Source organism: Ciconia boyciana, chromosome 13 (assembly GCF_034638445.1).
Source record: "Ciconia boyciana chromosome 13, ASM3463844v1, whole genome shotgun sequence".
In the NCBI taxonomy this organism is placed as follows: Eukaryota; Metazoa; Chordata; class Aves; order Ciconiiformes; family Ciconiidae; genus Ciconia; species Ciconia boyciana.
In genome coordinates, this window is record NC_132946.1 from 1,183,096 (window position 1) to 1,208,470 (window position 25,375).

Below are 25,375 nucleotides of genomic sequence, written 5' to 3' on the forward strand. Positions count from 1 at the left end.
CTTATTTTCTTGGATATTCAGGAAAGTTATATATAAATGAGATAAATGTGAGATTAAAAAAAAAAAGGAGAAAGAGGAACTAACTCTCCAGTCCTGTGCTATAATTACGGAGTTCACACTGACAACCATAAGGGCAACTATTTTATTTTACGTATGGCTCATTTCATGTAAGTCTCCAGATGTACCACAGTGATTCTTAGGGTTCTGGGAAGGCCTTAGCTATACTGAAAAACGGCAAAGACCTATTCATTCAGTAATGTCTGGATCACTCATTCGGCAAGATCTTCCATGGCTTATTGAGTAGTCAGTAGACATTTCTCCTTGAAGCCTCTTTGGCGAGCTGGACCCAAGCATCGCTGAAATCTTTCAGAGACTGGCATGGAAATCCCACCAGCTTCAGTTCAGCCCCGTGCAGATCCTCCGTGCTGCCAGTGCAAAGCCCTGCTGCTCTCTGATGCTGACAGCGGCTTAGCTGGGCCGGCTCCCCGGGGAAACCCAGGTGTGCTAAGGCTCTGCAGAGCCCTTCTGGCTCCCTGAAATCCCATATCCACATTCACTCAAAAAAGCCCATTGCTTTTACGTCCCTTGCTTTTCACAGGCACCACCGGCGCTTTCCCCACATGTGTATTCTGCAATTCCATCTGCACAGGCCAGAGCTGGCAGCAACACCCGCGCCCGCACAGCCCGCTGCTCCCTTTGAGCGCTCTGGCCGGGGCTGCCGGCTTTCCCCTCCAAGTTACGGGCTCGCTCCAGACAAGGCTCTGTCACTCATCCGACCTTCGCTGTCACGTGGCCCCTTCAATTAGCCCGTAGTTCAATTAGCATGGACTCCACCCTCGGTTCGTCAGGTTACCCCACTACCTGGGCTGAGAGAGCAGTGCTGCACGCCACGAGAAGGATGGATTACCTGCGTTACTGAAAACTGAATCACTGGCCCGTTCGCATCGCCCTAGTGTTCCGGGCTTACAGCCCCAGCAGCGTTTCTGTCGGTAACACCTCGGTGCGAAGTGCTGTCAGGGATCGCCGATACCGGGTGCCGGCTCACCCAACCATCACCCTCTTAAAAACCCAGCCCGGTCTCTGCGCGCAAGGCAGGGTACAGAGGCTGCCACGACATTTAACGGCTAAGAAAGGGTTTCTTCCTGAGATTAGCTCCAAATCCAATTATATTAATATCTTAATTTATCTTAGTTAATTATATTAATTCATAATCAGCAGCATGACAGAAAAAACAGACGAACAAATCCTATTATATGGCACCTCACAACGAGGGCAGAACTGCTGTACCAACAACACGTGCACGTGCTGACAGCAGGAGCACGGTTACATCAGGTCATCCTGGGACACCCAGGATCTTCGTCCCTCTTTAATTGGAATACAGCGTTGGAAATACATTAAATGAAGTATCTCCTCATTTAGCTACGCTATACTCATCTTGGCAAACACAAATTGTGAATTATGTAACCCCAACAGAAAGACAGACACGGTCTGAAACAACGCACGTGGAAGGGGGATGTTTGCAATGCTGCTTTCTTTGCAGTAAGAAGTAAATTCTTAAAAATGATGGGATTTCAGACTCCTTCCTACCCATAGGTAGCAGAGACACGGGATCAAGCACACTCTTAGTCGAGCACAAGGCACAAAGCAAACATGACACAAAACTCTGCATTGTACAATACTCTCTGTTGTACTTTTGACCTGACATAAGTGCAAAAAGAATAATTTTCGTATCTCTCATCTCCTCATCCACCAGAAATGATTGTTCCCTTTCCCAGCTAATCCACTGCTTGCTTCTATCGCGCACGAAGTCAGACACACACACATGCAGGGAGGTCACTGTCTTTTCGAACTAGAAGACAATATTCCAGAAGGGTGAGATGGATGGCTCATTCAGTGTGCCACAATTAAAAACCATCCTGTCAACCCCGTCAGAAAACCGCATGCGAATGAACCGCACGCTTCCAGCTCCTGGTGTACCTGAATCCTTATGTCTTAACTTGCTCTGTTGCAAACCTCTACAAAGTGACCCCCTTCGGCTCATCTGTCCCAGCTCCCCGTCGTTCCTCGGCCCGCTGCGCAGTCGCTCCTGGCCCCCCGTGTGCCTCGTGCTGGAGGAGCCGCGCAGCTGCAGCGATCCGAGGAGCGAGCAGACCCCTGCGTGAAGCGCCCGCGGTCTCTCCGGTCTCCCCTGCCCTGGACGCACCAGCCTGGCCTGGTGACGTGTCCCAGCACTGCGCCAGCGAGGCAGGAACCGCCTGCGGGTGCATCACAAACTTGCCATTCCCAAAGGGATGCAGCAAGGTCCTTGTTTATTACTTAACAGAGCCAAACCATTGCTGGAAAGCTTCGAGCCTCCAGAGTGACTTTTTTTTTGTTAAATGTAACTGAACAACTTACCTTCTGGAAACACCATTCGAAGCTCGTGCCCCTGAGCCAGGCGTGCCATGGAGAGCCTCGGGAAGGACCAGCCAAAGGCACGGGTCCCCAGGAGTGGGTGCAAAGCAGGGAGAGGGAAGGAGTGATGGGCCATACCCTGCTCCACGCTCCCCGTGCTGCCGGGGAAAGAGCTGGCAGGGAAAGCCCCTTGCTGAGGGCATGGCAGGCAGGCAGCAAGGGAAACCCCCAAGTTCCCAAGAAAAATCAATTCACCTCGAATTTCTGCCTCAGTTCCTCGTTTCCTTCTTCTCCCTCAGGAGGCACCGGGACGTTGAAATACTCCCCCTCCTCCTGGCTCAGCAGCTTAAACCTGGAGGGACACAGCAAGAACGTCAGGTCAGGATGGCGGGCAGGGCCGCAGGCAGGGCCGCAGGCAGGCAGGGCCGCAGGCAGGCAGGGCCGTGCCTCCTGCTCTGGGCACAGCTCTGCCTCCGCCGTACCGGCGCCCGGGTGACCCTGCCCCAAGGTTAGAAGATCTCCGAACCTCAGACCCCCAAACCATCCCAACTCAGCGAGCTCCCAGACACGCACCCGAGGGGAGGGCTGTTTCTGGGGTCCCTCGCTGTACGGGGGACCCCAGCCACCGCAGCCCGGGAAGCACATCCACTACCTGCTGCGGCGGACACCGCAAAGCACTGATGTCTCTTCCAAAACACAAGCCTGACCCAAAAACCCACAGACAAAGCATGCCTTTCTTGTGACAGCCACGGGCACACGCGTGGGCAAGCTCCTTCCCCATCAGCCGCCCCAGGTGCCAAGGCACGCCGGGCTCCTCGAGGAGAGCGCGCGGAGCGTGCCGGTGCCAACAACCCCGAGCACAAAGCCGAGATGCTCAGCAAAAGAAGGAAAAAAGTTTAAGCGGCAATTATCAGAGATCATGGAAGCGTCATTCAGATCTGAGGCTTCCACCCAGCCGCAGGCAAAGCCTTGGCTCCATCGAGGAACCCCTCCTGGCAGCCGGAGCAGGGTTATCAGCTGGGGGTTACCTATAGAGCCTCCCCGAAGGAACAAAGCACTGTTTGCATCATATAGGGAGAGACTCTTCCTTTGAGCTTGTTTTCTCCATTAACTGCAGTTGTTTAGAAATGAAATATACATCAGAGCTCCTAGAGTTTATTCTAGCCAAACGCTATGACAAGGAAAATTACTTAGATCTCCACATAGATGATTTTTAAAAGGCTGGGAAAACAATCAGACTTTGGGCTGCATCAGAAGCCGGCAGCGCACAGCATCCAGCCGACACGCACGCACCCTTACAGGCGACTGGGAATTTGGGGGGAAGTGGCAGTTTTCTTCTTTTTTCCAGAAGAGAAGCCGTGTCGCAATCAGGGTCCGGTTTGCGACAAGCGAGGCTCGCGGGCTGCGCCCTGCCGCAGGCCACCCGCGCGGGAACGCGGCCAGGCTCTGCCTGCAGCCCCGCGCCGGGCCCGTTTTCCCTGGGAAGGGAAAGCAGACGCCGCTGCCTCACCGCGGGCTCCCGCCGGGCAGGACGAGGCGGACGGCGGCAGGGAGCACCCCCAGCTCCGCCCTGCCCAGCGGAGCGGGCACCCCAAGCCCCGGCCGTGCCGGGGGGGGGGCAGCGGGTGCCCGCAGGGTGCCAGCCCTCCAGCCCCCCTCCGCGAGCAAGAGATGCACGACCTGGCGCTGGGCGGGCAGGGTAGCCCGTCTGCTAATTCCTCCTCCGCTCCGCTCCCTGCTTTAAGTGAGACACGTACAGCTTCCACGGTGGAAAAGACAGAGTCCAGGGTGTTTGCTCAACTCGCGGAATGCAAATTAATAGCACGCAGGTTTTGGTTTCCAAAAAGACGTGTAATATCTATTTTCAATTATTACACTTGACATGGAAAGGTAACACGGCTCTCGGGCATTAGCGGCTGGGGGAAAAAAAAGGGAAATAAGGTGGCCTGTGTCCTGCCGGGGGAGATAAAATGGAAACGAAGAGACCCATTCAGCGCGGGTGTTACAGACCCACTGTGTTCATCTTTCGTATGGTAATCAGCGAGGGCGAGGGAATTACACACTTTGGTAGCATTCCTCCTTTTATCGACCAGCGGCCCTCAGCACCGGTTCTGCTAGTCTGCGTGCTACAAAACCGCTGCCCCCGCCACAAATCTCAATGCAAAGCGTGTCCCCCCAGCCCTTCGCCCGCTCACAGGCTCGCTCTCCTGCACGCCCGACGAAGCCACGTTGCCTCCCCAGTACAGAAACTAAGGGAATCCAACCAGAAAACGCTGGAAAATGCTTGCTCGGCAAATGCTTGGCAGGCAACGCCGTCTCCTCCTGAAGCCTACGCAGCGAGAGCCCGCGGGGAGCACCAGCCCCCCCGGCCACGAACGCCAGGGCGTAGTAGCCCCATGTCTGTGCGTGCCCGTGGGAGGGAAAAGCCCCCCGAGCTCCGAGCAACCCTGGGAGGGGCAGGAGGACACAGAGGAGGTGACGCAAAGCCAGCCCACGCGGGGCACTCGGGCGCTGTCCTGGCACCTCTGGCCGTCCCGGGGGACACCCCGCAGCCCGCCGCAGCACCAGCCATTCGCACCAGTCTGAGACGTGCAGCGGGACCTTACACGGGAGCCATAACGACCGGTGGGATGGGAAGCCAAACGGGCTGCCACATCTTCCATCGCACACAAAAAGATCAGGACTGCTTTTTGCCCGTAGTATTTTTAAAACAATTGCACTCTTACCAGCCATCGACTCCTGACTTCTGCAGCTCAGAAATCCCAAAGGACAAGGAGCCCATGAAATCATTCCTGCTGGTCAGATCCCAGTCCCAAATCTCTACAGACAACCGCCTGTCTTTGTCCGCCTCTTTCAGTTGGCTGGAAGAGAGGAAAGAAAAAGGGATGGGTTCATTCTGGAAGCCATTGCTACACCACCACGCCCCTTCCACGCTCCCTAAGAACACGGATGCAAAATGAAGGGATGGTCTTCAATGACCGCTCAGCTCTCTCATATTTAATTTCCCCACCACATCCGTTTCAAATGGAGAAAGCAGAGTTCCTGCCCTGAAACGCTCGGCTTTGGTCAGGGCAGAAGTCTGAGTGTTTCTGAGTCACACTTAGAGGACCAAAAAGAATTACTTCTCAGTTGAATCAGCTTAATGCCTCTGAATAATTAAATCAGAGCAAATACAATCACATTCATGCTTACGGGTGAGAAAAATTAGTTTACAAGTTCAAACATTTTTCTTGTACTTACAATTTAAATGTCTCATTCCACTCAGGATTCAGGGAGCACTTGATAGTTTTGGTCTTCTGTTTGCTTTCGTTTTTGGGGTCAGGGATTAGCTTAAGCTTCACGTAGGGATCTGACAATCCATTAGGATCCATAGGAACTAGGTTTTTAGCATCTCTTACTGGGGAAGAGAAAAAGGATTAAATTCAGTATTCAAACTACAAAAATACCCAACAATTGACAACTTCCCTGTGTGCCAAGAGTAAGTGTGAAAATAGTGATTAAAAACAGAATTAAAACTGAACACGCAGACACAGACATTACATGAGAAACGACGTACAGTTACCAATGCAAAGCAAATACAGCTCTAATGGACAAGGCAGGCTGAAGGCTCAACTCAAGAGATTATTTTCACTTTCTGATGGGATGATTTGTTGTTAGCTCTCAAACAGTTTAAACAGCTTTGCTCCCTCTCGCACCTTGGTAAGCAGAACTGCACTGATTTGCACCTTTCTTTTGGGAGAGGCGGGAGCAGGGGACGGTGCTCTCACGGAGAGTGGAAATAGCAACGAAAGGGCCGTGAACAGGGGAGAGCAGGCACCAGAAACACCAGCACAGCGGCCGGACCCAGCGCCAAGCTCTCCTTTCGGGTCCCCTCGGGCTCAGCTGCCGTGGCCCCGAGGGACCGGGGGGGATGCCCGCAGGGAGCGGCGTGGCCGCCGAGCTCAGCAGCATCGCCCCGGCTCTGGGAGCAGGAGCAAAAGAGGGGAGAGCAAACCTGCAGGCAACCTCGGCTGCTTGTAATTGGATTGCAGCTTATGACAAATTAAATACAATCAGGCTGATCTAAGTCTCTTCCCCTAGATTAAGTCAAAAAGGGTCTGTCTTCTGGGAGAAGGGTCTTATCTTCCCTTCAGCCCAAGCAAAGATACCAGAGATGGAAAGTCCGATGGGACACGATGGAGCGCAGCCGTAACGAGGGGGAAAGCTGCTTGCAAGAAAGTCCAGAGCAGAAAGTCCCCTCCCCTGCGCTGCAGCCAGCAGGCACAGCTCCGCTGGGTGCTTCCACGGGCTCTCCCACCCAAGCCGCCCCGGCCTGGGCAGGCAGCACTGCCCGAGCAGCGGCGGGGGCTTTCCCTTCCCTCCTGCCCAAGCGTGGTGGTTACGGAGCCCCCTGCCCCTCCTCAGCAGCCGGCACGGTGCCCGCCGGCAGCCCCTCGGCACGGCACGCCATCGCCTCCCCGGGTCCAGTGCACACCGCGGGGATCAGGCACGGAGGGTCAACATGCCGCGTCGGGAACAGGGAACTCGGCGCTGCCTGAAATCCCAGCAGATCACAGCAGCAGCCCTGCTGCGAGGTTCACTGTGGGCACAGCTGCACCCCATAATCCCGAGGAGGAGAGGACTCCAGCTGCGTGTGCGGTGCTGCGGGACGTTAGAAGATACTTTCAGAGAGTCAGCAAGAGTAAAAACAATTGCTCGCTTCCCAAATCACCAGTAAGGCGTTCCTGATGCAAGATTGGGAGCCAGATAGTTTTGAAAAACAAATTACTGCTCCAAAATCTGCGATCTACTGCTGTCCTCCTGAAGCATCGCCCAATTTCCGGCTCCACGGAATAAAACTCGTAGCCAAAATTCAAATCTGCATTTATAAACTAGCTCATTTATCAAACACGACACCCTTGACAGCAGCTCGTGAGACGGAGGCAGGCAAGCCTGCCGGGAATCGCCTGCTGCCCAACTGCAGCCCTATCGATTCGGCAGCACGAGATATTCTTCAGGCTCCCGAGACGAGGCAGCCACGGGAGCCAGAGCTGCCTCCTGCCCCTCTGGCAGAAGGGGAAAGAATGACTTCATTACTGACAGCCCCAGAAGAAGCGATACGGGGTGACCTTGCCGCAGATGCTGTCATGCCCAGGACAGGTCGGATCTCTTTGCTGCGAGGTTGAGGCCTGCCAGCCGTCGGTGAGGTCAGGGATGCAGATGCAGCAGCAGCTCGGCATCGGCATGTACAAGGAGCTTTCTCTGCTCGTGTGCAAGCAGCGGCTTTGCTGTCTGGAAGATGGGGAGGAGACGTGGCGAGGCTCCCTCCCTGGGGCAGCCCCCTCCCGCAGGTTGTTTAGGCAGCAGCGGTCTTGTTTTCCCAGCAGGAATGAATGCCAGGGACCCTGTGCACCGCACTGCTCCAAAATCTGCTGCTGTCCCCAGGGAAGGTGCTCAGGGGGGCTGGGGACACCGGAGCATCCTAAAAGCACTTGTGAGAAGATGCCCAAGGAGGAGGATTCACCCTTCCCGTACCGGAGAGGACCGAGGCTCAAAATTTCTTTAAACAGACAACACGTATCTCTGGAGGACAGTAAAATATCAGACCCAAGCAGCTTTCAAGCTTCCCCGGTTATTGCCGATTCGTTACGTATTGCACAGGCTGCTCTCTGAGTTAGGGCCAGCTTTGCAGAAGCTTTGCAGATCCCCCCACGGACCCCATACGGGTCGAAATCCGCGGCAGGGCCGGGGCTGGCGAAGCGACAGCGCCCGAGGTGCGTTACCTGCTCTGCAACACATAACCAACCCGCACGGCCCCGCGGCTCGTGAGAGCAGCCCAACCGTCGCACCTTCTTCCACGTGTAACTGCTTGCTGTGACGCAAGCAGCACGACTTCGTTTCTATAATGTCCTGACAATTATTTTCATGTGCCATTTAATAAATGAATCTTTTTTTTTTTTTTAAGTTTGGACATAAATGCCAGCTCTGCACTTCAGAGGATGCACAGCAGTTTATTCTGTGGCTTAATTTGGACTCTCAGTCAAAATCTTCTGCGGAAAGCTTTGTACCATCCAAGCAGAAAGGCTTGCAATCTGCTGTGTGAAATCTCTAAGTAATTAGTTTAATTTCCAAGGGCCCCGCCAAGGCTCTGCACTGATACAGCCAAAATGGCTTCCTCTCCCTCACCCCTTATCAGAGAAGAAGAATACATATTTTCTCATCACCGTTATAAGCTTTTATCTGTGCCTTTTTGATAGGAAAAAAAGGCAATCTTTATAACCACGTTCTTGAATTATAAAACACAAAAGCGTATTAGAGAAAAGTCCCACAGTAGGTCCTGCCAAGGCAGTACCTGACTGGCAAGGAGCCCGCAGGGGAAGCAGTCTTCACAGGCTTTGCAAACAGCCAGCAGGAATTGCTTTTGCTGTTTGCAGACGTGGGAAGTGCCCGGTATGGGGAGCCCGGTGCCCCGTCCCCCAGCCCTGCCAGGCTTCCCCCCCCCAGCCCCGTAGGCTTTGCACAGCTCCGTCCTCGACTCCTCGGCCGGTCCGACCACAGCCCTCGCAGCCGCAGGCAGCCGCCCCGCTCCCCTGCGGGCTCCTGCCTTCACCCGGGCGCGGGGACCGGGGCTCCCTGCCCGCTCCCCCCTGCCACGGCACGGTGACCGATGCTCCCAAGCGCCCTGCTGAACCAGGGCCTCTTAATACCCTCCCCCCGCCACTGCTGAGCTTTTCCCACCCTTTATTACCTTCCCAGCTTTAAAATTATTATGAAAACCTATTTTCAATGACCCTGACCATCTGCAGCACAGGCAGAGCAGGAGCCTCGGGGGGAAGATCTCGGCTCCACGCCAAAAGCGGACACCCCGCTGCCACTCGCTGTCGTGCTGGACCACTTAAACCGGGGGGGTCGCGGTACTGGGCACCGAACGGTGCCCACCCCAGCCCCAGCGCAGGTCCCACGCCGAGGATCGGGGCAGGCGGGGTCCACGCTGGTGACCATCGCTCTTCGTGTGCCCCGAGGGTCAGCAGAAACCCCCGGGGACTCCTCACCCCCCGAGACAGAGAGCGACAGCCGCTGCGCGACCAGCAGAACTAACCCGAGAGCTGGAAAGAGCCGCTCGCTCCCGGGCCTCACACCGGGCGATGTCCCCTTAGAGAGAGAGGATGCAAAATTATGTCACACTGAATCAACGCTCTGACTTTGCTTCAGGTTTCACCGTCCGAACGGCCAGCACAATGTCCTCTGAAAACAAATGAATAAGCCTTCGTCGTTTTTCAAGCCATTGTTCACTTCTTTAAGGAACAGGAAAAATAATTCCTGACCCTCATAGTCAATCAGTTTATGCCCTGAAGCATGAGATTTGATTACCTCATGTTATTATCTCAGCATGCAGACCTAAAAATTTCATTAATGGGAATTATTTTATCTGTTCATTTAAAAAGCCAAAATGCTTCTGCTTGACCTTAAGTAACTTTCTGACTTTTCAAGCAGAAATCAACAATTAAGTGAAAGAAAAATAAAAACCTCAAGAAGCGTAGTAGTGATACCTCGTGTTGGGAGAAATGTGCTGCTCTCCAACCGTTTACGGCATTTCTTCGACAGTTAAATTTGATGTAAAATAGTTTTACATCTGTCATATTCTGACAGTTTTGTGCATCATTAAGAAGTAGTAACATCATTATTAATAGTGATGAGTAAGAATATTACGATTCCATTTAAAGCAGCCGGTCTTAAATCACTTTGGGTACCAAGCCCAGCCACAGCTCCTGGTGCCCGCTGAGGAGAAGCCGCCCGGGTTTCAGGCTACGGTCAGGAAGATGCACGGGTAAGTCCTGGACTCCGCTGGCTCGGCGGGGCTTGGGGCGAGGGCAGCGCCGGCAGTGCTCCTCCGCACACCGCAGGTGCCCGCGCACGCTCGCGCTCGCGAGGGGACACGTGGGTGGGTGCGCGCGTGCGAGCGAGCGCTTGGCGCGGGCTGCGGCTCCGCGTGCTCCTTCCCGGGCGCCCACGGCACCACGGGTGCGGGGAGCATCACCGCACCGCCAGCGGCTGAGACGCCCTCACTGCTGCGCACCGGGGCTGGCCCAGGCGCCCCGCACGAATAACCCTGATTTTACACCAGTTCCTTCCCCCTCTCTCCCTCCGGATGCATTTGCAGAAGGCGCTGCCTGTGACCCAGCGCCCTGGTGAAGCCTCGGCAGGCCAAGACCAGCAGCCACAGCTCCGCAGCGCCGGCTGCTCGGCCGCGGCTCTGCAGGGGCTGCGATGATGTTCGGGGGGGATTCCCGGGAGGAAGAGCCTCTGCCCTGCCGGGGGCACCGCACGCTGCAGGGAGGTGCGGTGCTGGCCTGGGGACACCGCTCCACTGCCACGGGAACGAGATGTCACCCCCTCTGCCTTGTAGGGCCAGGGCAGGTAGAGCTGGCTGAACGATGTTTGAATAATTTGTTCTGCAAAATTCGCAACAGTTTCCAAATAAATTTTTCAGACAACATCTTTTAATTACTCAGCCAGCCGTAACCGCAGGAACGGGCTTGGGAAGAGACACTTATTTCAGACACCCACATCTCCAACGGAAAACATGGGGAGAAACAGCACTCTAAGGAACGCCCAGAGCAGGAGGGAACACAGCCTTGCCAGGCAGCTTGTGCTGGCCGTGGAGGTCACAGCCAGAAGCTGCCTGAGAGCAGGGCAAGGTCCCTCCTCCAGCTCCGCTGAGAGCCGTGCCCTGGAGAAGCGGGCCAGGCAGCTCCGGAGCGGCCAAACGCCGCAGGATCGGGGACGGATGCAGTGCTCGGGGGTGCACGGCAGCCCCCTCCCTGCCCGACCCAGCGACGGGGAGGAGGCCGGCCGGTCTCGCCAGGAAAGCCCCCCCGGAGGCCACTTCACCGCCAGTGCCACCACCTCGTGGCACGGTCCCGCTGAGCTCTGCTGCCGGTCGAAGGGGTGGCAAGGCACGAGAGGCCGGTTTCTGACTCCGCTCCCAGGACTGTTTCACCTGGGGTAAAGCCAGCCCCACATCAAGCAAAGGGTGAGGCTGCCCCGTCAGCAGCTCCCCGGGGAAGGCAGCGGCCGAGGCAGACCCCAGCCCAGCTCCAGGTCTGCTCCCCACCCGCGGGTGGGTCCAAAGGGACGCTGCTGCCCTGCGCCCCACAGCAGCCCACCCAGCCCAGCCCTGGGGGCACGGGAGACGCCGCGCAGCCCTGCGGGAAGGGGCTGCGGCGGGCCCCATCGCCTGCCTGGGCACGGCTGGCACCCAGGTTTCCATGGGAAGGCAAGATTAACATGCTGGATAAATACAGACCAGAAAGTTCTTTGCTAAATATGCAGTGCCATACGGGGGTTCACTCTTACGTTGAAAAAGAAAAGCCTACAACAAAACCCACTCCTACCCCGCTCTTAAAGACAGCTTACGCTGGCTGCCAAATGCTTTACCTTCATCTCTGAGTAAGCAAGGCCATTACAACATATTCAGTGCAGATAATTCTGCTTCCCATTGCCCACCAAAAAAAAACCCAAACCAAACCCCGTCTGAAAGCCCTGCTCGTTGCAAGGAGAGGTCAGAGCTCAACCACCTCATCCCAGCCCAATCGCCTCAGCGTGGCCTTGGCCAGCAACACGCCGTGCCATGCCAGCGGCACCCCCTATTTCACACCTCCTGGACAGCATTTTGGAGAGGGGAAAGCTCTCAGGCTGACCTGCAGCACTCATCTTCCTCCCTCCAGCGGCACGCACCATCCCCGGCTGGGAGCAGCCGCATTCCAGCGAGCATCCGGCGCTCGGATTAACACCCTCCTGCGTTAAAACATTTAATTAATGCTCTGCAGAAGAATATATTTGCACATGCTTATACAATAGAAAAGGCACAGGACTCATTATGGCTGCATCTTCCTGGGCCGGTGATTATTAATTAACGCACTTCCAGCTCGTTTATCTAATCACAGCATAATTGGTTTCAGTTTTGGTCAATGTTTTACTTCATCAGCTCAGTAAATAGCAAGGCTCTGGTCCCGGCAGCCTCTGCCAAGGCTGCAGGTGCAACAGGGGTCGCAACAGGGGTATCGGCCATAACCCCGGGCTGGCACCGCGTTCCCACGGGCCCTAACGGGGGGCTCGGCTTCGCAGGAGCCACCAGGGATGTCGGCACGCTGCCGGGACACTCGATGAGGGAACCCGACATCGTCCCCATGCTCCAGCAGTGCTTGCAGGAGGACAGGGCGTGCTCTGCTTTCACACGCACGCAGCTCCGAGTCCCCTAAACGTGCTGAGTAGTCTCCATCTCCCATAGACACCCCGGAACTTGCGGCATAAACCTATCATGGTTTTTCTGCATTTTAGTCCCTGTAGACCACCGCTTTCCTGAGATAAGTGACGAACTGCCCGATCCCCAGCTTGGTGCAGGGAGCTCCCTGCTGGGACACACCGACACGCGACGGGACACACCGACACGCGACGGGACACACCGACACGCGACGGGCTGCGACTCCTGCCTGAACAGAGCAGCAGGAACAGCCAGCTCTTGGCCGCAGGAGAGGAGCAACGCACCAGCAGAGTCCTCCAGGCAACTTACCGTCTCACCATCTCGGAGAAGCAATAGATTTAATGGCCTCCAAGCCCAGCCTTCATATTCTCTCAGTCCTCCATTTCCCAAACTCAGATATTCACATCTCTTAGTACAAGAGGCTCAGAATTCTCTGCATTGGGAAGCTTTTCTATTATGGAAGCAAAAATGTGCAACGCCTTGATGACATTTTAATTTGCTACAATTTCCCACTTTATTCAGCAGCCTTTTCCTGCTAGTAAGATACTTGATCAAAGCCCGGACCAGAACACAGAGAGTGAATATACATTTGCTCTTGTCCAGCATCAGCCAAACGATGTCCTGCCACACTCCGTCACCTCTGCCTCCCACCCGGGGCGGCTCAGACACGCACCCCACATCGGTCCCCATCCTGACACCGCATCCTAGCCAGACCTCACGCACCGGTGGGTGCGGATGTGCCGTCCCGTGTGCTGGCATTGCCGTTACGTTCACAAGCCTCTTTTTTTGTTTCCTTCAGAAGAAACCGTGTGTTACTGTTGACACCGGGGTCAGAGAAGAGCGGGGCTCCGTCCTTGCTGCACTGCTGCCCTTGGAGCTGGCAGGATCTGACTTGTGGACACAAACAGACACAGTCCGGCTCCAGGGAATCCTCTCTTTATATTTAAGGCAAAGCCAAAAGTTGATACAATCTTGGAGCGGGGAATAATAATGACAAGTATCTGCAGACTCGCTGGGTGGAAAGGACCAGATTCCCTCAATGACTGGGGTAAAAACTGCCCAAGTCAGTTAAGCGTCTTTAAGTGACATCCGAAGGGAACGAACTTGCTGTGGCGACTGACACGTCTCAGAGCACTGCTAGGTACCCACATTTTGTTTACCAGGCCCAAAAGATGACTTCTCTTTTGTCAAGCAGCTCAAGCTAAATAGCCCAGCCCACGCTACCTACTTAGTATGACAAAGCTGCGAGCGGGAGTTTGCCATGGTTTACGCAGTGGGTGAGAGAAGCAGAGATCTCATTTGGCCACTCGAGGAGAAGCGACAGAGCCGTGCCTGGGCTGGGCTGCCCTCGCTCCCCTGCCCGCTGCCACGTCCAGCACCGGCCGACGCTGCAGCGGCTGCGGAGCGATGCAATGCTCCGACAGCCTCCAAAGCTGCCGCTGCAAAACGCCACGCAACTTGTGTCCACCTTTCCAAAAGTGAAAGAGACTCCAAATACTGTATTATGAAAATCACGGTATTGATATAAGGAAGCCAAAGAGCTGGAGAGCCTTCTCCCCGAACGGCCTCCCAGGAGGCTGAGTCCACGGCAGCTCAGGTCCCTCACTTCCCAGGACACGCATGGGACCCTCTCCCGGCGGTGCCGTGCACGGCACTGATCACTAGGATGCTTTCTCGTGATTTGGAACAACACATTTAGCAAGCGGAGCTGCTAACACAATCAGCCATTTCTAGCCAGCTACTTGGGGTTCTCCAGCCTCATGCACTCATCCCCTGCCTCCAGTCTGTTCGGCGCTGAAGGTAAGTGGTTTTAACTCCAGCCTGCCCAAACGCACAGAAACGCCGGACATCCAAACCCATTCCTCCTGCTGCTCAAATCCATCTCATCTAATCAGGCTCTGAGCCAAAGCCTGTCTCCTACCAGGAGGCCACGCAGGACGCCTAGCACAGCCGGAGCCGGTCTGTGCCGGGGACCACCAGCCAAACCGTCCCCACAGAAGCAGCGTGCCCGAGCCAGGGACGTCACCCGCAGCTGGTTCCCCTTTGCACAAAGCAAAACTCCAGGCGTCCCGACACGGAGAGCACGTCCCGGTGAGGGGAGGCAGCGAGGGGGCCGGGGCCGTCCCAGCCAGCTCCATCTTGGGGGCCTCGCCCACGCCCCCGGCTTTCGGCGATCGCACAGTCCCCACGCAGCTCAGCTCACGCTGATGCTTCAGAAGAGAAGAAGTGCTTGCCAAAAGCACGTATCTAAGTGCTTTGCTGGATGAGATGCAGATTGTTTTGTGCCCTAATTAACCAGGCCCTCAGAAACATCCTGTATTTTGGAAACCGCCTTTGGCTGGTGGGGCTGTGAGCCCTGTCCCCAGCGTGGAGCCGGGGGGACATGCTCCACAGCCTCGCCTCGCTGAGCCAAGGGCGCAAAGCCACAGGCATTAGGAAGGTGCCATTTATTTTATTTGTCCAGGTGCCCTATTATTAGATAAAGCCACATATTTTTAATCACTGGGAACACCAATAAATCCCGGTGCTTCAGCAACCCCCGAGCAGCAGCAGACAATGGCAAGGCAGGGCTCTGATTGCAGCATGCAAAGCCGCACTCCCGGGTGCGCCCATTATACAATTACATTCAATGTATAGCGTGAAAGGAGCTGTAACAGAGCCGCTCTCCAAACATAAAGGAGTTATTAACACCACAGACCCGAGAGCTGGGAAGTTGAGGAGGGGCAGCTCTGCAGGTTCCCACTGCTGCTGCTCTGGGCACAGCCCTGTAGACTGGCAGAGCTGCGGCTGCAGCGGACTCCAGCCCCGGTCACCCCCGGTCCGTCCCCGTGGCCCCGGCCGGCAGCGGGGTGGCCACGCTTGGCCTCGCAGAGGTGCACCGGGGCTGGTCCCCACCGCCGGGCTTCTCCCCCCTGCCCTCCGAGCGGGCATCAGCCAGGGACAACGCTGCTGGCTTATTACATCACATGCAGCTGACGGAAGTCAACCTCATGGAGAGCCAGCCAGGGCTGTCCTGTACGTATGTTGTAGATTTTGAGAAATCTGGGGTTTGGCTACTGAATTTCAATCCCCTGCCCCTACACGGGCCACTGCCCGAAGCCTCACCAACCCCCCAGACGCTCTCACCAGTCTCCTACCCGACAGCTCTGAGGTTCATCCTGGTTCTTCAGAACTAAGAATGGGTTAAAAATATTGGAATTTGGATCTTTCTCATGTTATTATTACAACTTTTACAATCTTAGTATCTGGCAGACCATGCCGTAGGCAGGACCGCGCCGTGCCAAGTGCTGTAAAAAAGGAAAGCGCGAGCACAGCCCTTGCCGAAGGAAAGCACAGCCTACGGCTGGCCCTGGGACTTCTCCGTCCCTGCAAAACACCCACTGCTCCTTCCCCGCACCACGCTACGTTTTGGGGTCAAAACCGCGCTCAGGGCAGTGAGGATCACGGGGTGAGTTTGTGTTATGTTTAAACACGTCTCCTTCTTTATTGGTCGTCATTTTGTGAGCTGAAGATGGTGAGCATTCGCTGCACTGGTAGCACCAGCGTCTCCTACCTGCTGCCGGCACGCAGAGGAGGTCTCAGATAACAGAGAGCGGGGAGAAACGCTGCTGGGGGCAAGTCACGGTCGTCTTCAAAAAGGGAGACGCAAATCGATGCAATTTTTCAGGTTGCTAGCTAACCAAACAAGTCATTCTGAGTCAAACAACGCACTTTGTTTACCAAAAAGGCTGTGTTGGGAGTAGAAGGTTATCTTTACATAGGAAAAAAAAATTTAAAAAATCAGAGAAAGAGAGAGAAAAGAAAAACACACTGCCGAAAAGCATATGGCAAATTCCTGTCAAATTTGTCAAGGCGACGAAACGATCGAAGCAGTGGGGCCGTGGGCTCCGCGGGCTCCGTGGCCGTGCCTGTGCTGCCACCTGCAGGCACCTGCCCCTGCCCACGCGCTGCCTGCCCACGCGCTGCCTGCCCTGCCCTGCCCGCTCTCCCGACAGCCCAGCGCCCACGGGCCTCTCACGCTGGGATGCTCTTTGCCATGGCAAAGATCACTAGATTTCTGAGCAAGGCTCTCCGCGCCTGGTGGGATGGAGAGAAGATCTCGCCCCAGCACCAGAACCTGCATTTTACCGTGCGGCTGGGACCAGAGGTGCCCGGGCTCCTCGGAAAGCCCCTTGAAAACAGAAGCCCCTGCCCTCCACCACCCCAACAGCTTCAGCCCGCTACAGCATCCTGCCCTGCCTGCTTAAACCCGCAGAGAGGTGTATTTAGGAAAAGCATGGATCCCAGCACCAAAATCCCGCTGCCTGGCGTGACTGAGCTCAGCCTGCCACGACGGGCAATGCTGCCTGCGCTCGGCTGCGTCGCTGCCTGGAGCTGAGCCTCTGCCCGCTCCGCGCCGAGATGGAGACAGCCCTGGCACAGGAAGAGCGTGTGCGATGTTGGAAAATGCTGACAAATATTTCGGATTGACCGGGGTGGTGGCGGGAAGAGCAGCTCATCCATCCCTTAGTGCAGCCGGCCCCCAGGCCACAAAACCCCGTCCACAAGCTGGACAAGGTCCATCTTCAAGTTGGTTTCTGATCCCGCTGCTCCGACGCGATCTCCTTGCTTTGTAGAAACCTCCTCCTCCTCCCCTGCTAACCTCTGTGCTCATTTGTACTTCAACAATGAGTTGCCATATATCTCCTCCATCCCAAACTGCTTCCAGCCCCACAGCACCCACTGGAAGGGCAGGCGAGTGGGTGAGCAGCCGGGCACCCTAAACCCCCCAGCCCGAGCATGCCGGCGGCAGGGCTTGCACCCCCAGCCAGCAGCCCCTCCCCACCCCTGCCAGGCTCAGGGCGCTCCACCACCCACCCACCCACCCATCGCCACGCTGTCGCTCCCATCCTTGACAGAAATCCACCCCCTGCCCGCCCCAAACTGAAATTTTGGCAGAAAACACGTAAAGGGCATTTTCCACCAGAAATCTGTTCCAGCAGAAGCCTGCCCGCCAGCTCAGCCCGCTGCCTCCCCTTGCCAGGCTCGGTCCCAGTGGGAGCCACTCTCCCGCCGTGCCACCATGGGCCACCCCGGGGTGGCCAAGGCAGGTCCTGCAGGAAGAGACAGCGATAGCTTTTCTGGCACACACAGCGGCACAAACCCCTCGGAGCAGCGCAACGTCCTGGCCGTGGCCACGTCTGCAGAGTAGCTGCCCCCAGACGCAGCCGCCAGCCACACCACGGCTCTTCCAGCCCAGACCCCCATGCCGCTCTGCGCGTGAAGCCCCCGGCCACCCCTCCGCCATACTTTCTGCCACCTCTGCAACAAGCCCTGGCCACAACTTGAGGGCCAATTTTTCAGCATCTGGCCTCTCCCTGCCAAAAACCTGGCAACATTCACTGGAACCCAGTGATTATTTGAGGGCTTTGCCCTTTTGGAGCAAACAGTCACTGGGGGAACGGAAATCTCTGTTGGCCCACTGGAGAGGAGCCAAAGCCAGCAACCACAGCACCCAGCCTGCGGTCTGCACGGCACGCGGCATCTCCCCAGGGCTGGGTGCCCACCTTTGCTTTGGGTCCGAGCAGACCTTTCCACCTCCCCTCCAAGTTCTGGAGCGAAGATCCCGAGCCCCTCACCTGCCCGGAGGGGCAGAGGGAAGGCAGGGCTGCCCTCCTCGGCAGCCAGCGCACAGCCTCTCCTCTCTCAAAGTGCTCCCACTCCTTCATTAGCTATGCGGCAGAGGTGGAGAGCACAGTACGTTTCCCTGCCTTTCTGGAAAAGCCAACAGATGACATGTTTTCACCAACACCTCCATAAAGGGCCAGAAATAAAACAGTCTTTCAAACCCAGCTGAAGAAAAGAAAATCCAGCTGCACAGAAAGGGGCCGGGGGAGTTTCTCCCCTGCCTTCGGAGCTATGGGAACATGGCTCCGGTGGCCGGGAGCCCTTGGTGCCGGCGGGAGGGCGAGCTCTGCGCCCCATCGGCCTCTGACGGGAGGCTGGCTACCAGTCCCGCCCCATCCTCTGGAGGCAAGGTGCCCGGGAAGCAGGACTTCTGCGAAAGAAAGTGCTGTGTGGTTCACTGAAGCTCTCCTTTAAGGACAAATAAAAGAAAAAATAAAATTAAAAAAAAAGAAATATAACTTTTTTCAATTCTTCATTAGTATTTTCAATAACTTGGTATTTTTCTTGAAAATATTTCTGATGGCTCTCTAGGCCAGAAAGGATCCTGGCTCTTCTCCGCACTCCCGGGCCACACCTGAGCATTTCCTCATGCAAGGCTGGGGTCACCCGTGCCGCCCCCTGCCCTCCCTCGGGCACCTCTGCGAGGCGTGGGGGCTGCCGTGCCCAGCGCGTCTCCCACCGCCCTGGGGGATCGGCTCAGGCCGCCCCTCGCCGAAGCAGAGGAGGGGCAGGCGGGGCTGGTTTGGGAGGGCCGGAGCCCCCGCCGGGATCACACGCCTCGTAGCCGTCTCTGTTCGGATGCGCTCTGCCGAGCCTGCCCTCCCAAGCAAGAAGGAGTCAGCCCAGAGCAGCGAGACCTCGACAGCCCCACAGCCTCACGCCCTCCCTGGGGGATAAAGCGCCCGTCAAGAGCCGATGAGCACGGTGGGACGCCTCAGAGCTGACCCCATCCCACCGAAGCAAACCCTGTGGATGTCGCGGCATCTCCTGCTGCCGGCCCAGCCGCCCTCCAGGATGCTGGAAACCAGACTTCTCCAGGAGGAGCCAGCCAAAGCTGGTGGGACGAGAGAGAAGGATCCCGTCCTTGCTATCAGTGTCATCAGCCTGGTACCCCCCAGAGGGGCAGCTGACCTTTGCAGCGTGGGCAGGTAGGTGACATTTTACACCCCACGGTCTTAAATCATCCTGTGAATAACCGTGAACAGCTCGGCAGCCCCCTGCAGAGACCGTAACCGCCCGGAGCTGCCTGGTTACCCAGCGTGGGCAGAAGCCTCCTTCCCCAGCGCAGCGCTGGGCGCAGCCTTCGTGAGACAAACCCCAGCTCTTCCGCAAGCTGCCTGCCTTGCCCGCGGAGAGCTCTCCCTGCCTCCTATCCCCTGCCCGCACCCGCACCACGAGACACCGTCACCAGCGCCCAACAGAGAGAGTCACGTCTTCGGTCTGATCTCTCCGTGCAGGGGAGAAGCAGCTTTACGAGAATACGGCTTATGTTTCATGAGATGCTTACAGGTCACGGGGGAAGCAATATCTTCTGGGAACTCAAAATCCAGGTGGCAAAAGTCTTTAGAGATGGAATAATCCTGTTTCCTGCCACAAACAGAGAATGGAGGAGTTCTAGGACAGAGGAAACGGGGATGTGGGACAAGGGGTTTCCCCACGGGTGGCTGTCGGGTCCCGGGGACACTCAGGGCAGGAGCCTCTGCTGAGCCCGGCGCTGCCCGGCTGCCTGCAGCCTCCCCCGGCCCCATCTCCCACCTCCTGGCACATCCCCGGAGGCGGACGCTGCGAGATGTCACTGCCACCCTGCACCTCCCCTGGGGATGCACCCACAGGGGACGGCTCCTGCCCGCCACCCGTCGCTGGGACGGTCGGATCCACGCAGCCCACGGACCCACGCCAGCCCAGCAGAGAGCTGCAGCCGTGCTCCAGCTCTCCCTCGGGGCTGGGAAACAGCAAGGAAATGTGAAGAATGACGGCTGTCTTCACCTCGGCAGTGCGGAGGGGCTGATGTCCCAGCGTACGACGGCCCCGCAGGGACAGCCTCACCCCAGCAGCCTCAGCTCTGAGCACCGAGCGGGAAGGCAGCACAAGCCTCGGATAGAGGCGGCAGCACGGAGTCTCCAAATCAGTAGAAGAAGGTTGCAAAGCTCTAGTCAGATAAAAGGACCATCTGAGATTCCCACCGAGACCTGTATGGGCCCAGGTACCATTAAAGGCATGGAAAGAACAGCAGGAAATGGATGTTCACCACCACACGGACAGCACAATACAAACAACATACTTTTTCACACGGCAGAGCTAAACAGAGGAACTTTCTGCCGCTCCTTCCCAGGATGCTGCAGATGCTGAAGTTTTACGTGATTCAAAGAGCAGTTTGAAAAGTCTGTCACTGGAAAAGCTATTTAACACAGGTAGCCCCTGGAGCCGCAGCCAGGGCTTGCCAGAGGGCAGGAGCGTGCTCGGAGAAGGCTCAAAGCCTTGTCCTGCCTTGCCAGGCGCCTGCTCCTGACCAGTCAGACGCTGGGCGCTGCACCGCCCGGACCCGTGGCCAGCACCGCTGTCGGCACGGCCCACGCCAGCAGCGAGGGGCAACCGGGCGACCCCGCGTGCGGGGTTTGTACCTGGGTCGCACACCTACCTACGACGGTGAGCACATCCTTCTCGATGTCAGCCCTGATGTATATCCGTCCCCGACGCTCGGTGTGGTCCGTCCCACACAGACTGGGGACGTTCATCACGCAGCGCTTGTGCACGTTCATCATACAGGCTGCGGGGCGGAGAGGAAGGGACACTCAGCACTCCTGTCACCTCTGCCAAAGCTCACGGGGTGTTCAGAGGGGATGGGGGGAAGGACTTGTCCTCCTTTTAAATGGGGAGGTTTGTGAGGGATTCTGGGATAAACATACAGCAAATGGACCTTCAAACGCAGCCGGAGACCCCGGCAGAGCCCTGCATGGACGCAGGGACCTGCCCCCACCAGCAGTTCTGGGTCTTGCCTACGGAGGTTACAGGGCTTTTAGCCCTTACTCTGATTACTCGAGTTTTGTTGATTTATCAAACTTCTCTTCCATCACACCCATGGTGCAATGCTATGCTGGGTACTCAGCCAGATTCACCAGGAGCTGATAAGGGGCATTAAAAATTACTTGCATATGTGTTATACATATATACATGTATAAAAATCTATGTAGCTTAAATATATAAATGTATGTATAAAAATCTGTATTTTAAATTCATTTCCACTTGGTAACATTTTAAAGGTGATAATGAATACACTGTTCCCACAACAGTCAGCAAGCTTCTATTTATGAGAAAGCCAGCACACGGCGAGCAGCAGAGTATGCTCTTCCCCGCAGACGGCGTAAGCGTGTAAGCAGACGCTGTATATTCACAGTCCTTTTAAATAGGAACGTACAAGATGAACTTGGAAAATAACTGATCTCTCTCTCCATCCTCTCCCTCTTCCTTCATCCCCCATTTTCTCCTCTCTGTACAATAATCCCCGGGTACTCCCGTGCCCGAGGGCAGGCTTGTGCAGACCCATGCGCTGGGGAGAGGCTGTGTCACCGCAGCGGGCACCGGCCACAGGGTGTCAGTCGGAGCCAGCGCTGCAGAGAACAGGGAGCTGGAGATGATGCTGCAGGGGGGCGCGGGCGATGCTGCAGGGGGGATGCAGGCAGGATCCCCCCCCGGCCGGGTGCCTTTCCCTCCCCTCTCCCTGCAGGACTCCCAGGGGCTCCCCGCAAGAAGTGAGAAGGTGCCCGCTCGTGCCCAGTCCCTTGGGTGCCAGCAGTGTGCTCCGCACCGCTGGCAGAGGGGACAGGCTCTTGGCCGCAGCTCAGGAGGGCTGGGAGCCGCTGCCCGGGACCTCGGGGTGCCAGGGCCCCCCCGCCCCCCGCTGCCACTGCAGCCACCGGCTACGTCACTTACTGTCACATTTCATCCCCTGGTGAATGAGCCCGTACAGCAACGACCCGCAGTGGTCACAGAAGGTGGGGCTGGAGTACGTGTGGATTTTAAATTTGTGTTTGCTCCGGGGATCCTAGGAGGAAAATGAAAGATAAAGATTATAAACTTGCATCAAATATTGGCAAGGCAGCACCGCTCTCCGCATTTCACGTGCCAGCTGGCTTCGGCAGTGCTGTTAATGGACTTCAGACAACTGCCACCGACTGATGTGGACCTTTTCCAACAGTCGCCAAGATCCAGCTTTATTACTCTTTATATATGTTGCCATAACAATGAAAAAGCAATGCACTGGCTTATCTGGGCATTTATTGTTCTTAAACAGGTTGGTCTTAGCATAGAAAACACCGGGTGAAATTGGTACGTAAGAACCAAGGTAAGGGCTGGACACTACTCAACCTCCGTGTCAACCCAGTGGGGTACAGCAGCAAAGAACACCCATGATTTCCACCTATATTAAGACTGCCCAGTAAACATCTTTGTGCTCTGGTGCCAACCCCTCCCCAGCACGCTCCTAGGGAATCAAGCTGCTTAGGGTATACTTAATACTTTGAGCTTTCTTAAAACCAACAGCAGACTTTTCTGCAACAGAAGAGCATGCAAAACGAGGAGAGCCCAGTTTATCCCAGACACTGTTTGCAGTCTTGCCCAGGCACCTTGCAGACAGCGCTCCTGGACTCCAACAAGGGTCTACAGAAGTTAAAGCCAAACAAATTCAAATGAGAAACAACTTCTCCACAGGGAGACAGGATCATAGAATGCTTTGGATTGGAAGGGACCTTCACAGGCCATCTACTCCAACCCCCCTGCAAGAGCAGGGACATCTTCAACACGAGCAGGTTGCTCAGAGCCCCGTCCAACCTGACCTTGAATGCTTCCAGGGATGGGGCATCCACCACCTCTCTGGGCAACCTGGGCCAGTGCCTCACCACCCTCATCGTAAAACATTTCTTTCTTAAATCCAGTCTAAATCTGTCCTCCCTTAGTTTAAACCCATTACTCCTTGTCCTGTCACAACAGGCTCAACCACTGGAACAAATGACTGAAGCAGACCAAGGATTTGGTACTTCTTGGTGTCCTCCGTGCAAGACAAAACAACTCTGGAAGCCCTGATCAAACCTCAGTTATTCAGCCCAATGCAGAGCAACTTTAAGACAACGCAAAGTTAGGCAGGAGACAGGACTAAGCAACAGGATGTCTCCTGCAGGCCCCAAAGCAGCACGGACAGCCTTGGTTTAAGTTGCTGTGGTTACTGGAGAAGCTGGGGCAGCAAACGCAGAGCCCCAGCAGCAGCCTGCTACCCGCCGCCCTGCCCCGGGAGCTGGAGAAACCCCAGCGGAGCGGCAGGGACGTCACCGCCGGCACCACGCGGGGACCACGGGCACACCGGGGCAGAGCAAAGGCCGACGCTGGGGCGGGCAGTGTTGCTCCTGCAAGGAGAGCCCAAAGCAGCGCGGCTTTGCAGAGGAGGGAGCTGGGGCACCTGCCCGGGCGCTCGGCACGCTCGGTAGCAGCACACCCACAAGCAAGGGGGAAGACTACGGCAAGTAGCAGCTGGCTTAATTTCATCTCAGGTTAATTGTTTAAGGGTTAGGGATGAGGCATAGCTCCTGGCTTGGTCATTTGAGCTGACTGGCTTTTTAATGGCCTGGAAGAGTGCCCGGGCGTTAGGAAAGACACCTTTTCAGGGCACTGTAAGCTAAGTAAATAAATAAAGAGCGGAGTCAGGACCGAGCTATAACATAGCTGCCAATACATTACCTTCCCCTGAAATTAATTTTCTTACCACTATTCCATTGAAGCTTTCAGTTGCATTAATCACTAATATTGTGTATTATTTCACAGCATCCCAGATAACTTGAGTGATACCAGAAAGGTGGAAAAGTAATGGAGCTTCATTTAATTCAATCTGTTAAGTACAAGGGATTAGGTACATGCTTCAGCAAAGTTATTATACTTGAAACTGAAAATATCTCACATTATCTCACCCTAAGCAAACCACTTCTAGATACAGAGCGCAACATGCCTCTGCCTGGTAGCTTCGTGTGTCAGCCGTGCCGCAGGAAGCCTGAGAGGACGAGGGTTCACGATTAACCCGTCTTCTGCTACCAAAAAGACAGTCCATTAAGCGACCCTGTGCATTTGAAAGCCTTTTGCATTCCCTGGAGATTTGAGAGCACAGAAAACTTAAACCTAGATTTTAGGCTAGAAGAGGAGCTAGCGGGGGGAATTTCTCCCCCGTGAGTTTCGGGCAGGCAGACCGCAGGCAGCTGTGGCTTGAGCCAGGCAGCCGATGGCACGCACGGTGCTGCAGGCAGGGTGACACGGAGCACTGCTGCCCAAAGCACAAACGGACAGCACGCTAAACACATGCACCTTTTGAAGAGGCTCACAGGTTTCGTCAGCTCCTTCCACCGGACGTGCTGTAAGCCCTCGAAAACTTACCCTGCTTGATTTTATAACTGAGCTCTGTCTGTACAGCAGCTCAGGACCATCTCCGGAAGCAGCTTTGCCTGTGCAACACGGAGCTCTTCAATCGGCGTGAACCAACTCCCCGCATCTCCCAGGGAGTGGCCCTGGCAGCGAGTGCCCGCAGGCACGGGGGCAGCGCCCACGAGCCCACCGGTACATGTGCAGCAAGGGCCTGGGCTACCTCCCTGGAGGCGAGGCACCCAAGAAAATGCAAAGCTTTCTTTTGCCCCCATCCTGGGAGAAAGGAGGACTCTGGCCGGCCACTCGGACGCCGACCCACGCGTCCTGCAGAGCCCCCCAGGCGCAGCACCCACACCCCCCTCCGCCCCACGCTGCAGAGGAGGGCAACCCCGGGGACGCTCGGGCCCGGGCCCACCGCCGCTGACCCTCTGCCGGCAGCAGGACGAGGGCGGGGGGCCCACGGGAGCAGCTCCAGCAGAAGCCACGTGCCAGTCAAACCCCAGCGTGTGACACGGGGAGGAATCGCCCCCGAGCGCTCCAGTTTCTGTGTTCCCTTCTAGAAACAGATATTCCTGTTTAGGGAAATGAAAGCTTTAGTCATTCATAAAAAACAGAAGCTTAATGCAAAATGAGACAATTTCCACTTCATGCAAAGGATTTTAAATTCCCTCT

General features: G+C 56.0%; 1 protein-coding gene across 2 annotated transcripts in view; it reads right to left on the bottom strand.

Annotated features, from left to right (window-relative positions):
* The window catches only part of PRKCB (protein kinase C beta), a 135,385-nt gene that overhangs the window by 43,265 nt on the left and 66,745 nt on the right, over window positions 1–25,375 (bottom strand). For both annotated transcript variants that reach the window (XM_072878120.1, XM_072878119.1), the window contains exons 4-8: window positions 22,235–22,346; window positions 20,943–21,071; window positions 5,635–5,791; window positions 5,121–5,255; window positions 2,650–2,746 (exon numbers count right to left, since the gene is read on the bottom strand). In XM_072878120.1, coding sequence (XP_072734221.1) covers window positions 2,650–2,746; window positions 5,121–5,255; window positions 5,635–5,791; window positions 20,943–21,071; window positions 22,235–22,346 — 630 coding nt within the window. The remainder of the gene's footprint in view (window positions 1–2,649; window positions 2,747–5,120; window positions 5,256–5,634; window positions 5,792–20,942; window positions 21,072–22,234; window positions 22,347–25,375) is intronic.